The 16,918-nt window shown below is 49.6% G+C and overlaps 1 protein-coding gene across 1 annotated transcript in view; it reads left to right on the forward strand.

Annotated features, from left to right (window-relative positions):
- Nucleotides 1-7,494: 7,494 nt before the first annotated feature.
- The window catches only part of FBXO43 (F-box protein 43), a 69,928-nt gene continuing 60,504 nt past the window's right edge, over nucleotides 7,495-16,918 (forward strand). Inside the window, exon 1 of the mRNA XM_075316241.1 lies at nucleotides 7,495-7,777. Coding sequence (XP_075172356.1) covers nucleotides 7,727-7,777 — 51 coding nt within the window. The 5' untranslated portion in view covers nucleotides 7,495-7,726. The remainder of the gene's footprint in view (nucleotides 7,778-16,918) is intronic.

Below are 16,918 nucleotides of genomic sequence, written 5' to 3' on the forward strand. Positions count from 1 at the left end.
ATGACCCACGGCTTGTGCTCTGCTGCGAGTGTAAGCAGAGTGTCATACTGTGACACAGTACTATACACAGCTGCAGTGGAGAGGTAGGCATTTAGTTTTTTTTTCCAGCAGGACAATGCGCCATGCCACACAGCTAGGTCAATCAATGTGTGGATGAAAGACCACCACATCAAAACCCTGTCATGGCCAGCCCAATCTCCAGACCTGAACCCCATTGAAAACCTCTGGAATGTAATCAAGAGGAAGATGGATAGTTACAAGCCATCAAACAAAGAACTGCTTACATTTTTGCACCAGGAGTGGCATAAGGTTACCCAAAAGCAGTGTGAAAGACTAATGGAAAGCATGCCAAGACACATGAAAGCTGTGATTAAAAAATCATGGTTATTCCACAATATTGATTTCTGAACTCTTCCTGAGCTAAAACATTAGTATTGTTGTTTCTAAATGATTGTGAACTTGTTTTATTTGCATTATTTGAGGTCTGAAAGCAACTTTTTTTTTTTGTTATTTTGACCACTTCTCATTTTCAGAAAATAAATGTACCGCCCCCGTAGAAGCAGTCGAGCTGCTCGGATCCCGGTTCACTGTGGCTCGAGGGTCTCCGTACCTGGGGGTCATGCGGCCACTCGAATGAAAAGGGGAGATTTACAGGGGAGTTATAATTCGTGACGTCACCCGTGGTGTGTGGTAATTAGGAGTACCACCGCTGCTGTTTAGAGTACCCGGGGATGATGGAACGGGGCAGCAAAGTGTTGGAACCCTCCACGGGTAGGGGATGCCCCGGGACTCGGTGAAAAGGAGGGAAGTGCCGTGGGCATGAAGGGGTCACTCTCGCACTCTCAATTCATAAGCAGACATCGACAACCGGGTAAACCAAGTTTCTGGGTACCGCTACCGCTGAGGAGAGCTCATCCAGGTCCCGTCCCCAAGTGGTGCTGCCTGGTTGTCCGTGACCAGCCTCCTGGCACTTGGTTTAAACTTCAACTTTATGGCCCAGTAGCTTGGAACTAGCCGGGCCCCGCTCCCTACTGTGGCTAAGTAAGGAGCTTGCTCTCAGGGCTCACGCTTGGGATTTTCTGGACCGTTTTTGGTTGGAAAGTCCTATCCCCCTCGATGCGCTAATGCCCCGATTTTGGAGCGGGTGGGAGCGGATCGTGGAGGCTCCGTTCTCCTCAGGTGAATAGTCGGGTTGCCAGAAGCTACTCCCCGACCTAGGGTCCGTGTACCCCCGTCGTGCCTTCGGTCCCCAACCGGTGATAGGGCCAGGCTGCCGGACGTCCTCCTTGACGCGTCCGAGCACCTTGCCACGATCCCCTGCGACCGGTGGTCCGACTCCTCTAGGCCCAGACTACCGTCTGCAACCTAGGCAGTTACTTCGGGAGTCCCACTCCTGACTTCCTCTTCCACACAACCCAACTCCCTCAACTGACTACACTTCCTCACCTTCCCCCCCCCCCCCAGGTGGGCGACGCTATTCCTCTCAAGCCGTCCACTGGTGTCAGGTGGGTGTGGTGCAGGGTGTCTCTAGGATTTTGATTCGCTGATGGAGGCAACACCACTTAAGTAGGGACCCAGAACCAAGAGGGAGGCGGAATACTGCACGGAAGGGCAGCTTGTGCAGTACCCTGTGACGACCTGATAGTTCAGGGGCATCACATAAATACAAACTTCTTTGCTTGGAAATTCGGAGACATGTTGTCAGTAGTTTATAGAATAAGAGCAATTTACATTTTACTCAAATATACCTATAAAGAGAAAAATCTGAAAAACTGACAATTTGGAAGTGGTCTCTTAATTTTGTAACCAGTGCCACCTTAGCTATACATGTTGATTTTGTTGTATTTTAATAAAGTATATTTTACATCAAAGTTTGTCTTTAGTGCACATTTTTTCTTATGTAGGTTCTATTATGTTTAACATAGTGTGTATGTATTCATATATACTGAAGTCGCAGCGCACGGGCACATTAGAGAACTTGACCGTACGCCATGGCTTGAGCCACAGACTGACTGAGCTGCAGCTGTGAGTAGTGACATCACTCAGTTTATCTGCAGTCACAGCTGAAGGTACCCCACCTGTGACCGCAGGTAAACTCACCTATGGTGACCTCACCTCAGGTGAGCTCATTCAGTTCAGTGAGACCTGCATCTCCTGGCAGAAAAATGTGGGTTGTTTGTTTGTTTGGTTTTTTTTGTTTTGTTTTTTTGTTTTTTTTACCCAAGCGTGCAGATATGGTGCATAAATTTTATCTCCTGGGAAAAAAAAATCCATTAAACTTGATGCAGTTTTATTGCGATATTTTACCAGGAGATGCCGATTTGGTGCTGAAATTTTGTACACCAAATTCCTGCACCAAATTTGCACCTTCTTGCAAGAAAACGCATCTAAATGCGATGAAATATGGATGCGTTTTTTTTTGGGTTTTTTTTGCCAGAAGATGCAGATTTGGTGCAGGGATTTGGTGTATAACAAAACGAACAAACTGTTTTGACACTGTTTCGGTGCAGTTTTCTGCCAGGAGACACAAATTTGGTGCAGACATATCAGCAGATCTTGTGCTCAAATGTACCAAATACACTTTGTTATTAAATTAAATGACCAATTTTAAAAGGCCAGCTGTGTTTTGAGTTGTTGTTTTTTTTTTTGTTTTTTTGCAAAAAAACGCAACTATGCACGAACTTTATGAGCCCCGTCACACCTTTTTTCCATTTTCCCCTCTTTTCTTTCAAGAGCAATAACTTTTTTTCTTTTTTTTTTCTTCAATTTTTCTGTCTATATAGCCATACGAGGGCTTGTTTTGGCAGGACGAGCAGTACTTTAGAATGACACTGTTCATTCTGCCCCATAGTGTACTGGAAAATGAGGGGGGAGGGAAATTTAAGTGAGGTGAAATTGCAAAAAAGTGAAATTCCGCAATTTCTTTTTATATATTTACATTGTTCACTATATAGTAAAATTGACCTGGCATTATAATTCTTAAGGTTGGTACAAATTATTATTATTATAGCACCATTTATTTCCTGGCGCTTTACAAGTGAAAAGGGTATACATAAAAACAAGTACAACAATAATTAACAGTACAAAACAGACTGTTACAGGAGGAGAGAGGACCCTGCACGTGAGGGTACTCGGTCTACAGGGAATGGGTGAGGGTACAATAGGTAAGGTCAGAGCTGGTTGCATAATGGTGTACTGGACTGAGGGTTATTGTAAGTTGTAGGCTTGTTGGAAGAGGTGGGTCTTCAGGTTCTTCTTGAAGCTTTCCACGGTAGGAGTCTGATATGCTTAGGTAAAGAGTTCCAGAGTATGGCGGAGGCACGGGAGAAATCTTGTACGGGATTGTGGGAAGAGGAAATAAGAGAGGAGTAGAGAAGGAGATCTTGTGAGGATCTGAGGTTGCATTCAGGTACAGCAGGTACTGGAAGACTGGGTCACAGATGTAAGGAGATAGGTTGTGGATGGCTTTGTATGTCATGGTTAAAGTTTCGAACTGGAGTTTTTTGGGCAATGGGAAGCCAGTGAAGGGATTGGCAGAGTGGCGAGGCTGGGAAATAGCCAGGGAAGAGGTGGATTAAGTGGCCCGCAGAGTTTAGAAAAGATTGGAGGGGTGTAAGAGTGTTGGAAGGGAGGCCACAGAGCAGGAGGTTGCAGTAGTCGAGGCGGAAGATGATGAGGGCATGTATTTAATGTTTTTACTGAGTCTTGGTTAAGGAAAATACGGATCCGGGAGATATTTTTGAGTTGTAGTCGGCATTGGGTGAAGAGGGCTTGGATGTGCGGCTTGAAGGGTGAAGCAGAGTCAAGGGTTAGGCTGCTTTCACACTACGTGTTTTTTTTTTTTTTTTTTTTTCTTTTTTTTTTTTAACATGCGTCATGAACGTTTTGGTGTTTTGTTTTTTTTTTTGCTGTAAAAGTGGATCCTGCTTTTACAGCAAAAAAACCTCATGCAAACGCATGTGTTGTTTTGCAGGATCCTGTCACTTTAAGTTTATGGGTGGGCATTGGAGTCATGTGATCGGGAGTCAGTGGAACTGAACGTGACAGGCTGGGAGCCGGCATCTGACAGCTGCGGAGGCTCGAAACCAAGGTAAACATCGGGTAACTTGCTTGGATACTCGATATTTACCTTGGTTACGAGCATCCGCAGCTGCTAGGAGTCGGGCTCCCTGCACACGTAACCAACGTAAACATCGGGTAACTAAGAGAAGCGCTTTGCTTGGTTACCCGATATTTACCTTGGTTACAAGTGTCCGCAGCTCTCAGGCGGGGGAGAGAGGGGGGGGGGGGTGAGACTGATCACCCAAGGCTAGTTTCTGTGCATGCTCAGTAGAGCAAGCAGGATCCTGTGTATCAGCATGCCAGCGTTCACATACGTTTGCATGCAGTATAGTCAGGATCCAGCAATTTGCAGTATTTAGACGCGGCTCAAAAATGCTACAAGTAGCGTTTTTGAAAAATGTTAAAAAACTGCAAGTCGCTGGATCCTCACTGTAACGCATACAAACGCATGTGAACGCATGTTGACACGAGTCCATTGCAAATGCATTGAAATGAAAACTCATTTGCACTGGATCCGTTTTTGCGTTAAACGTTCAGGACGCATGTTAAAAAAATGTAGTGTGAAAGCAGCCTTACTCGAAGACAATGAGCTTGTGAGACTTGGGAGAGTGAGCAGCCATCAACTTTGATGGATAGGCTTGTTGGAGGAGTTGAATGAGGAGGAAAGACAATGAATTTTGTTTTGTGCATATTAAGCTTTAGGCATCGCGCAGAGAGGGATGAAATAGCAGACAGACATTGTGGGATTTTGGTTAGTAAGGAGGTAATGTCAGGTCCAGAGAGGTAGATCTACATATCATCGGCATAGAGATGATACTGAAAGCCATGGGACTCTATGAGCTGTCCCCGGCCAAAGGTGTAGATGGAGAACAGCAGGGGTCTAAGAACTGAGCCTTGGGGGACACCGACAGATAGGGGGCGAGATGAGGAAGTGGTGTGAGAATGGGAGACGCTGAAAGTTCAGTCGGTTAGGTATGAAGAGATTCAAGATGGGACCAAGTCTGTGATGCCCAGAGATGAGAGAATCTTTAGTAGGAGGGAGTGGTCTATTGTGTCAAAGGCTGAGGACAGGTCCAGGAGGAGGACAAAGTAATGTCGCTTGGCTTTGGCGATTAGTAGTAGTCATTGGTAACTTTAGTTAGGGCAGTTTCAGTAGAGTGACACGGTCGGAAGCCACATTGTAGCACAATCACATAGATGCAAAATATAGCTTTTGTTTTTTGTTTTGTTTTTTTTTCACCAATGAAACAAAAAAAAATTCTGAAGTTTTGTTAAATTTTATTTTTTTTCATTTTCTGAGAACTGCAACGATTTTTACTTTTCAGAATCTGCGGCTGTGCAATTTATTTAAAAAAAAAAAAGATACAGTATGTATGCTGTATAAAATATATAGATAGATATCTATCTCTCTCATATATATATATATATGTGTCTGTCTGTCTGTCTGTGTCTGTCTGTGTCTGTCTGTGTCTGTCTGTGTCTGTCTGTGTCTGTCTGTGTCTGTCTGTCTGTCTGTCTGTGTCTGTCTGTCTGTGTCTGTCTGTCTGTGTCTGTCTGTCTGTGTCTGTCTGTCTGTGTCTGTCTGTCTGTGTCTGTCTGTCTGTGTCTGTCTGTCTGTGTCTGTCTGTCTGTGTCTGTCTGTCTGTCTGTGTCTGTCTGTCTGTCTGTGTGTCTGTCTGTCTGTCTGTCTGTGTCTGTCTGTCTGTGTCTGTCTGTCTGTGTCTGTCTGTCTGTGTCTGTCTGTGTCTGTCTGTGTGTGTGTCTGTCTGTGTGTGTGTCTGTCTGTGTGTGTGTCTGTCTGTGTGTGTGTCTGTCTGTGTGTGTGTCTGTCTGTGTGTGTGTCTGTCTGTGTGTGTGTCTGTCTGTGTGTGTGTCTGTCTGTGTGTGTGTCTGTCTGTGTGTGTGTCTGTCTGTGTGTGTGTCTGTCTGTGTGTGTGTCTGTCTGTGTGTGTGTCTGTGTCCGGGATTGGCATCTACACCGTCACAGCTACAGCCTCAAAATTTTGCACACTCACACGTCTGGACCCCGAGAGCGTCATAGGCTATGTTTTGAGGGGAAATTTTAACCCCCGCGCTTTAGTTATTCGCCAAAAAACCTGCCTCCATTAAAGCGAATGGAGCTGGGAGCCACAGTGAAGCCAGAACTTCAGAAGAATGCTAGTAGCAAAAGTGATGGAACGGATGCTGTGAAAAAACGGATCCGTTATAGAAATTATTTTTTTTTTTTTTAGCCGGCAAAGGTGATTTGGCATGGAATTTGACATATGAACCCATCGCGGGGAGGACAGACCCGTGCGATCAGCTGATCGTTCACACTAGCCGGGCGATCAGCGGATCGTTCGGCCACCGAGACATTGATTTTAATGATTAAACACGAGCGGAGCATGCGCAGTGAAAAAAAAAATTCTGCAGCTCAAAAAAACGCTACATGCTGCGTTCCTGCCGCCCGACGGTCAGTCGTTCCATGACCTATCCGTCGCGCGGCAGATGCACCGCAAGGCCATCAGTCACAATCCGTCGTCCATACAAGTCTATGGGGAAAAAACAGAATCCTGCAAAATATTTTTGCAGAATAGTGTATTTACTCAAGGCGACGGCTTGTGACTAATGCAAAACAACGCAAGTGTGAAAGCAGCTAAGGCTAGTTTCACACTTGCGTTCAGCGCATTCCGTCACTATGGAGAATAGCGCAGTCCGTTAATGGACTGCGCTATTCTCCAGAGTTGTATGGATGACGCACTGTAACGCAAGTGTCTGCGTTGCATCCGCTGGACGACGCAGCGTCGTTATTTTGACGCTGCGTCGGGCGGATGGAACGCTGCATGTAGCGTTTTTCTGCGCTTGGCGGAGTGTCAAAAACACGCAACCTGCAGGAATCCGTTAGGCGTCCGTTGTTTCTATAATGGACACCTATGGTGGCGGATTCCGTTAGAATGCGTCATTTGACGGATTCCGTTAACGCATCTGTCTTTACACAACTGCGCATGCTCAGATGTGTAAAGTCAAGGAAAAAACCCTAAAACAGATTGCGTTATTTTGTACGATCCGTAGCATTGCGTTGTGCCACTATATGCAACGCATCCGTTGCATGCGTCACACAACGCAATGCTACGGATCCCGTCCAACGCAAGTGTCAAACTAGCCTAACGCTCCTGGGGTATGAAACGTCGCCATTTTTGCTATATTTCATGGCGACTGGCTCCCTCTCCGGCTTTCCCTGTTTTGGCAGAGCTACTTCGAACTGCCCTTGCAGACAACTGACGGTGGAGGTCCGGAGTCCTGAGACCCCACAGGTGCTGTGTGGTGGAGCTGCACCGGCATCAGTAGACAGTGCACGTCCCCGCTCGATGTCCTCAGAGCCCCGGCGCGCCCCCGGCTTGGTGCAAGCTCCCGCTCCTCCCTCAGGTGCTGGCGGTTGGGAATGGCGGGCGATTTGAACGTCCGTGAGGGAAAGCTGCCGGCGCGTGTCACGCAGTTCCCATAGAGAGCAGCAGCCACAGGCGCCGGATTGGTGTTGCCATAGGGAAAGTGTCAGGTCCTGAGGTTGTTATTAGTGTGGTGAGGGGGCTGCAGAGCGGCTCCTCTGTGACCGCAGCCATCACTGACGGCGCCATCTCCTGTCACCTTGTATGCCTGCTCTCTGCTCTGCAGACGGTAGTTTATAATGGAGGAGAAGGCTGAGGCTGGCTGCTGGAGCTTCCTGCACGGACTGAAGGTGACAACGGGGCCGGCTCCTGTGTAGAGGATGATTATGGGGGGAGCTGAGGTGTCAGGACAGCGGGGGGCACAGGCTGCAGACCACAGGACAGCGGGGGGCACAGGCTGCAGACCACAGGACGGGGGGGGGCACAGGCTGGAGACCACGGACAGCGGGGGGCACAGGCTGCAGACCACAGGACGGGGGGGGGCACAGGCTGGAGACCACAGGACAGCGGGGGGGGCACAGGCTGGAGACCACAGGACAGCGGGGGGGGGCACAGGCTGGAGACCACAGGACAGCGGGGGGGGGGCACAGGCTGGAGACCACAGGACAGCGGGGGGGGGGGGCACAGGCTGGAGACCACAGGACAGCGGGGGGGGGGGGGGGGGCACAGGCTGGAGACTACAGGACAGCGGGGGGGGGGGCACAGGCTGGAGACCACAGGACAGCGGGGGGGGGGGGGGGCGGCACAGGCTGGAGACCACAGGACAGCGGGGGGGGCACAGGCTGGAGACCACAGGACAGCGGGGGGGGGGGCACAGGCTGGAGACCACAGGACAGCGGGGGGGGGGGGGGCACAGGCTGGAGACCACAGGACAGCGGGGGGGGGGGCACAGGCTGGAGACCACAGGACAGCGGGGGGGGGCACAGGCTGGAGACCACAGGACAGAGGGGGGGGGCACAGGCTGGAGACCACAGGACAGCGGGGGGGGGGCACAGGCTGGAGTCCACAGGACAGCGGGGGGGGGGCACAGGCTGGAGACCACAGGACAGCGGGGGGGGGCACAGGCTGGAGACCACAGGACAGCGGGGGGGGCACAGGCTGGAGACCACAGGACAGCGGCGGGGGGGGCACAGGCTGGAGACCACAGGACAGCGGGGGGGGGGGGCACAGGCTGGAGACCACAGGACAGCGGGGGGGGGGGGCACAGGCTGGAGACCACAGGACAGCGGGGGGGGAGCACAGGCTGGTGACCACAGGACAGCGGGGGGGGGGGCACAGGCTGGTGACCACAGGACAGCGGGGGGGGCACAGGTTCACAGGTTGGTGACCACAGGACGGCGGGGGGGCACAGGTTGGAGACCACAGGACGGCGGGGGGGGCACAGGTTGGAGACCACAGGACGGCGGGGGGGGCACAGGTTGGAGACCACAGGACGGCGGGGGGGGGCACAGGTTGGAGACTACAGGACGGCGGGGCGGGGGCGCACAGGCTGGAGACCACAGGACGGCGGGGCGGGGGCGCACAGGCTGGAGACCACAGGACGGCGGGGCGGGGGCGCACAGGCTGGAGACCACAGGACGGCGGGGCGGGGACGCACAGGCTGGAGACCACAGGACGGCGGGGCGGGGGCGCACAGGCTGGAGACCACTGGACAGCGGGGCGGGGGGGCACAGGGCGGGGGGGGGGCACAGGCTGGAGACCACACATCCGTGTGACAGTCAGCTACATTGATTCCTGTGTGTGTGTTTAGATAGATCTATCTATCCTGTCAGACCAATTTTTTTTTTTTGTTTTTTTTTCTATTTTTCCTTCCCTTTCTCCCGAGAGTTGTGACTGTTATTATTTTTCTATAAACAGCCTGTTATGAGGTCTAAGGCTATGTGCGCACATTGCAGTGTTGTTTCTTCAGCAAAAAACTCACCCTCTGGCAGAAAAACCCCCACATAAACTGCACTGTGCGCACAGGACCTTAGTGTTTTGGGGGTTTTTTTTATGTATAACTAATACTTTAGTTTACTGTATAATGTAAGTGGTCTGTTTCACCATTTTCTGACATTCATAACCGCACACGACCCAGATGTTGCTGCCAGATTGAAAGTGGCATTTTATGGATTATCAGCAGCATTTCTGCCTCCTGTAGCTACTGTTAGGCTATGTGTCCACGGTAGAATGTACCTGCGGATTTTTCTGCCTGAAAATCCGCGACTTTCGCGGCAAATCCGCACCCGCGGATTTGATGTGGATTTTTTTTTTTTTTTTTTTTCCCCATTCAAAACCAAAAATCCGCACCAAATCTGCACCAAACAATTGACATGCTGCAGATTTTTCCGGATCAAAATCCGCGACAAATCCGCAGCGGAAAAATCCGCAGCATGGACACAGCATTTCCAAAATGCCATTGAAATGGCTTGGAAGTGCCGCTGCTGCAGATTTTCGGGAAATCCGCGGCAAAATCCGCAGCGTGGGCACATAGCCTTAGAGGCAAATGTCTGCTGTGTGGCGCAGGCCAGCATCTACTCTATGGCTGTGGGCCAGCATCTGGCTTAGGGCTCTTTTCCACTTGCGATTTTCATGTGCGAGTGCAATCTGATAAAACATTGGATCGCACTCGCATCAGTGTTAATCAATAGGGCAGTTTTCTCTTTTTATTTCTCGACCCAAATCGTGGTCTCTGTGCGATCGCAGCATGCTGCGTTGGGCAGAGAGTCTCGGCTCATGCACTCACATTTTGTGCGATATATGCAGAGACAGACAGCGGAGGAGATGGGGAGAAAGTGTTTCCTCACTCTTTTTGAGGCTGTGATACGATGGCAAGATCGCATCACAGTCGCCTGACCGTTGGCTGACATCAGCAGCAGAGGGTCATTAGCATATTGCTTCCAATGCTCTCGCATCGGAAGCAGTACACAAGTGGAAAAGAGCCCTTAGGCTCAGCTCCTGAGCCTGATCCATGTTCCTGCACCCCCAATACGACCTACATGTACGTCATACATCAGAAAGAGGTTGTGTTGTATTAACCCCTTTACCACCTGGCAATTTTTTTATTTTTTTTTCTGTCTTTCTCCTCCCCTTCTTCCAAGAGCCATAACATTTTTTTTTTATTTTTCCGTCAATACAGCCATATGAGGGCTTGTTTTTTGCGAGATGAGTTGTACTTTTGAATGACACCATTCATTCTGCTCCATATTGTATGAGAAATAAAATTGCGGTGAAAAAATGCAATAGCATAATACATTTTTTTTTTTTTTTTTTATTTACCATGTCATGGCAATATGATTCCCTAGGTCAGTACGAGTTCGTAGATCCCAAACATGTATAGCTTTACTCTTAGGGCTTAGACCCACGGCGAGTTAAACAAACCGAGTGGAATGCGATAAATTGCGTTTCACTTTGACCAATGTTACTCTATGGGGCTGTTCCCATGTGCGATTTATTTTCTCAGCCCTAAGGCTATGTGTCCACGGTAGAATGTACCTGCGGATTTTTCTGCCTGAAAATCCGCGACTTTCGTGGCAAATCCGCACCCGCGGATTTTGATGCGGATTTTTTTTTTTTTTTTTCCCCATTCAAAACCAAAAATCCGCACCAAATCTGCACCAAACAATTGACATGCTGCAGATTTTTCCAGATCAAAATCCGCGGCAAATCTGCAGCGGAAAAATCCGCAGCATGGACACAGCATTTCCAAAATGCCATTGAAATGGCTTGGAAGTGCCGCTGCTGCAGATTTTCGGGAAATCCGCGGCAAAATCCGCAGCGTGGGCACATAGCCTAAGGCTGCTTTCACACATCCGGTTTGAGCAGTGCGGCTCAATCCGGCTGTGAAACCTATGCAACGGATGCGGCGAAAACACTGCATCCTTTGCATAAGTTCTTTACATGCGGCCCGTCCGGTTTTTGCCGCTTGCGGCAGGCTACTGAGCATGCGCAGTAGCAAAAATCGCATGTGGTGGCCGGATGCGGTTTTTGCCGCATCCGGCGTCCATAGGCATGCATAGGAAAATGCGCCAGGCAACGTTCCATCTGGCCGCCGCATGCGGCAAAAACCGGACCGAACGCAAGCCTATGCGGCACTAATGTAAGTCTATGCAAAAAAAGGGTTGCGTTTTTCCTGCAGAGCGCCGTATTGTGCCGCACGGCAAAAAACGGATGTGTGAAAGCAGCCTAATCGGACCGAGACAATAGTCGCAGCATGCTGCGGCTGGAATCCGATCCATATTCACTCGCACTCATACATGTCTATGGGTGCGATGGGGAAATATCACACTGCACTTGGATGACACTGGCGTGCAGTGCGATAATCGCATCAGCTGGCAATGGAGGAGATAGAGAGATTAATCCCTCTCCTCCGCAGCTGTGATCAGGTCACAGTGGCATGACACTCGGCTCACGTTTGCAGCACAGCAGGAGCTAGCTCTTGTATCTGATGCACTTGCATCAGATGCCATCCGCTCGTGTGGCTCCAGCCTTGTCTAAGTAGAGAAAAAAAAATAGCCCTTTTTTTGCGTTTCTTTCCCCTTCCCCTGAGACCCATAGCATTCTAATTTTTTTTCGGCATCTGAGGCTGTGTGACTGCTTTATTTTTTTTTTCATTTTGAGCTAATGTTTTATATACACATCTTGGGTAGATAAGATGTTTTGATCGCTGGTTATTGCATTTCAATAAACAAAATTTATGGCGGCTTAATGATTTTACTAGTCACTTTAGGGGAGTTTGTGCCTGTACTATCCTATCGCTTCTGATCAGAGCGATGCTTAGCATCAGCCACACTCTGAACAGCAGAAATGGTGTTCTCCTGTTAGTGTGGGTGTTCACAGAAAGTGAGTCATGACAGCAACATGGGTCATCAGCTGACCCTGCGCAGTCAAAGCAACCCATTGGCGCCCCATGATAGCATCACGGGACTGCTGATGGTTACGGGGAACAGTACGATCCCTGCCGAACCGCGTCAGAGTTTGACATGGAGCTACAGAAAGGGAAAGTAACTCACGAATTGGATTGTAGCACTAAGTTGGGTTGTGCTGGGCCTCACAAGACCACTAAAAACAGAAACCATCCAGAGGAAACCAAAAGTGACTTAATATGATTTGTAGCATTCAAACGTGCTGGAATTATGTGCAGCTATCTCGTGTATGTTGTTGATGAAGAGGAACTGTTGCGTAAAATCTTTTAAACTGAACTGGTGGTCTGCTTGTCGGTACGAGTTGAGAGGGAAGCCAGCACGATCTGAAAATGGCATGCATCATATAAAAAGTGCAAATTCAGATTTATTCCAACTGTACTATAATACAAAATGAGATTTTTAGCAAATAATTGATCAATTCTTTGAGCCACCCCTGCCAACGTCACGGCAAATCTCAATAGGGGGGTCCTACTCTATATTATGTATTTCATGTGCCATGCGGCCTCCTAGATAAAGTTAAAAGCAGAACCATAATGGAGCACAAATACCTGTAACCTGTATATAACTGCTTCTATGTTGCAAAAGAGGCAATTGTGGATAAAGGCCAGCCCAGGTCCCAGCATGTGGAGCAAGCTCTACACATACCAGGACTATATCAGAACTGACCCTCCCACTGTTGTCAGTACGAGTTGTCAACTGGCCAGCTGAATTCATCAGCACCTTGCGGCCTACATGGGCATACTGCTCATACAGCGAACGGCCACACACCCAGCCAGGATTGCGTCTCCTATCTAGTGTGCTGGGGCGCCAGAAGTCCTCACCTCGCCCACGACTACTGGCTCACAGCACTCTACATATTGACTTCACTTTTCACTACAGCGGAATATTTAAAATATGTTTATCTTGAGTTATTCTATGTTATACGGCAGTCTTCAAATAGTTTTAGTAAAGAGCACAATTTATTGTATTGGTGTATAAATTTCAGCACCAAATCTGTATCTCTTGGCAAAAAAATGCTTGGCTCCGCTCACCAAAAAGAGCCGGATCTTTCAGATCGTTCTTGGCTCCTTTATTAAATGTGTTCACCCCAGGTGAACACATATTTAAGATTATAGTAATGCCGCCAAAACCCCGCCCACTTATAAGTGACCAATTAGATCAGGGGTGGGGAACCTTTTTACTGCCGGGGGCCATTTGGAATTTTCTACCAACCTTCGGGGGCCGCACCAAATTATCAACTTGAAAATGACCCTGCTATATTTGGTCAAACAATTAACTCACCCCTAATGTGGTGGCTGGAGCGGCTGTGATGTTCAGTGATATTGATCATTTTGTTTCTCACAACTGCTTTTCCAGGTTTGTCTTGGTCTGGAGAGGCTGGGGGCATACACATCCCAAGAGAAGCTGGGGCATATACATCACAGAAGACACTGGGGCGCATATACATCACAGGAAACATTGAGGCATATACATCCCAGGACAGGCTAGGGCGTATACATCACAGGAGGAGCGTATAGATCACAGGAGGGGTGTATACATCACAGGAGATGCTAAGCATGGACAGCACTAGTGGCGGGCACAGACAGCACTAGGCGGCGGCACAACGGACAGCGCTAGGCGGCGGCACAACGGACAGCGCTAGGCGGCGGCACAACGGACAGCGCTAGGCGGCGGCACAACGGACAGCGCTAGGCGGCGGCACAACGGACAGCGCTAGGCGGCGGCACAACGGACAGCGCTAGGCGGCAGCACAAGGAGCACTGACAGTGACAGCACGATGTGGCAGCACTGACAGCACTAGGAGGCTGCACAGATTACACAGCACTGAGGGGTTACACACAGTACTGGGGGGTACACAGCACTTGGGGCTACACACAGTACTAGGGGGTACACAGCACTGGATGGGGGGGCAGCGATGGGTTGCATACTCACAGTGCAAGGGGAGGAGGAGGAGTCACATAGCACAGGTCCGGGAGGCATGTACAGCAGGAAGGCATCTGCTGCACCTCTTCTGCTATGACTGGAGCACAGCGCGCTGTTTACCCCGCCCTCAAGGTAAACCCTCAGCATGCGAGCACAGTCCCGGGTTCAGTCTAGAATGTATGGGCTGTAGTCAGGTCCCGAAAAGAGCCCGTACATTCTAGTACGGGCTGCAATCAGGATCTGTAAATAGCCCGTACATTCTAGCATCTACCCATAACGCACTGGGATTTTAAAGGGCCGGCGGCTGGCAAAAGCGCAAGTGCCGCTCGAGCACTGGGGTAGCCTGGAATCTGCCCGGGGGCCGCATTAAATGTCATCCCCACCCCTGAATTAGATTGATGAGTAGGCGGAGCCCAGCTGCGGGTGGGTGGGACTCCAGCGGCGAAAAGAGCCGTTTAGTGATTTCAGCGGCTCACACTGGTGATCTGGCTCCTGTCGGTCACTGCAGGGAGCCGGATCTTTGTGTCGGATTGTTATAGACCATTTCATTGCGTAGCACATGGCTACTTTACTATATATAGACACCACTTCTATGCCTATAGCTGCCGCCGTTCTCAAGTTAATGGCGGTGGACAGGATATGGGTGGACACACTGTATATAAATATCTTTATTGCAATCATTAGTCCTTGTGTCTGTGCACGGAGCCCTGAACAAGGTATCCGGTGCAGACCTCGTACTTTTACAGTTCGGGGTCGCCCATCACTAGTAATAACTCTAGGATGCTTCAATATTTCTCAGTGATTCAGAGTTGTACTTCATATTAGTGGTAAATTTTTGTTTACTATGACTTGTGTTTTATATTTATGAAAATTTCACATTTAGAATTTTCATACCCTTTTTTTTGGGGGGGGTTTGCTAGCTATTCCTGACCCTGTCTGCTGCCTGGCCTCTGTAGATGCTGAACTCTATGGGCTACTTCCAGGTATGAGTCATTTCTGTCACGTGATAGGGGCGTGTATAGAAATGCATCCCATACAGTCTAACATCTACAGAGGCCAGGCAGCAGACAGGGGCAGGAATAGATAGCAAAACTCGACTCACATATTAGCTATTCAGCAGTTCCTGCCAATCAAATAACAGTGAATTTCTGTAACTTTACTTGCACATATTTCTGAAATAAAACATCCAATCTCAGAACAAAAGGTATGCTTGCATTCAGCATCCTAGGGCCAGTATAGCCCTGGCTTTACTTTTACATTTGAAAATCCTGCTGTATGGTCCTTTTTAAACACTATGGTGAGTGGAGCTATTATTGCTTCGCTAAGAATGTGCCGCCCCAAGGCAGGCGAGCTGCTCGGATCCAGGATTACTGTGGCTCCAGGTTCCCGGGCCTGGCGGACACTCAAATTGTAAAGGGGGGGTTATTTACAGGGGAGAAGTTTTTGACGCCACCTGCGGGTTGCAGTAATGGGAGTACCACCGCTGCTTGGGAGAGGACCCGGGCAGATGGTGTGGAGCACCAAGGTGTCAGTCCCTCCGCAGGTAGATGAGGCCCCGGGCTCAGGGTGTTGGTAGATTTGGGAGGACAGGGTGCAGGGACCAGAGTACTCACTGCGGGTAGTCGTGGTGGTGGTACTGTAGGTAAACCAAAGTCTCTGACACTTTTGCCCTTGTGAGCCCGTCCAGATCCCCGGGATAAACAGTGCCGCTGGGTGATCCCAGAACCTGCCTCCGTGCACTTGTGTGGTCTGTGTTGGTCCCTGTGGCTTGCAACCGCCAGGGCCAGTTCACTGTGGTGTAGTGAAGTTCTCTTGACGAAGACTGACACTTGGGACCTTTATGGGTTCTATAGTCGGCAGACGCTTGTCCCCCTCGTTGTGCTGATGTCTTCAGTTTCTTTGGGTCAGAGAGGTCCCTGGAGGCTTCCTCCCTGTTCAGGTTAATTGTTAGGCTGTTGAAGCAGTTCCCAACCCAAGGTCCTGTACCCCGTCGTGTTCGGTACCGGTCAGTTCCACTGAGCCCACTTGGTGTCCACAGTCCTCACACTAGGCTGCTTCCTTTACACCCCTGGCTAGCTTCCTCGGACCCGGTCACTGACTCCTCTGCCTGTGGATCACCTTTGCGACCCAGCTCTTGCTCTTTTGGGGAGCTACAACTCCCAGTTCCTCACTCTGTGGAGCTTACTACTAAACTGCCTTCCTTGCTCTCCTGGAGCTAACTCACTTGTCCCCTCCCACCAGTCTACCTAGTTCCTCTCAGGGCTGGCCCTCAACTGACTAAACCAACCCCCTGGTGTGACTGGCAGTACCTGGTGTGGAGTGGTTGCTGGGATTTGTGATGCAGATGTTAGCGGCACTGGGTTCCCAAGAACCTTGGAACCTCGGAGGGAGGGGGGTAGGTCCTGCACCCTGGGGCAGGATGCAGTTCCCTGTACCACCGTGATGTACTCAGGGGCGCTACAAAAATACAATAGATTAACCTGTCTGTGGAGTGCATGAGAAAATCCCACAAAACTCGATGGTTTCCTCTGAACTTAATTCATAAAAAAAAAAGACCTTATCCAGGGGTCTGCCTTGAATACATCCAGCTTGTTGGCCGTTTGT

Source organism: Anomaloglossus baeobatrachus, chromosome 6 (assembly GCF_048569485.1).
Source record: "Anomaloglossus baeobatrachus isolate aAnoBae1 chromosome 6, aAnoBae1.hap1, whole genome shotgun sequence".
Lineage (NCBI taxonomy): Eukaryota > Metazoa > Chordata > Amphibia > Anura > Aromobatidae > Anomaloglossus > Anomaloglossus baeobatrachus.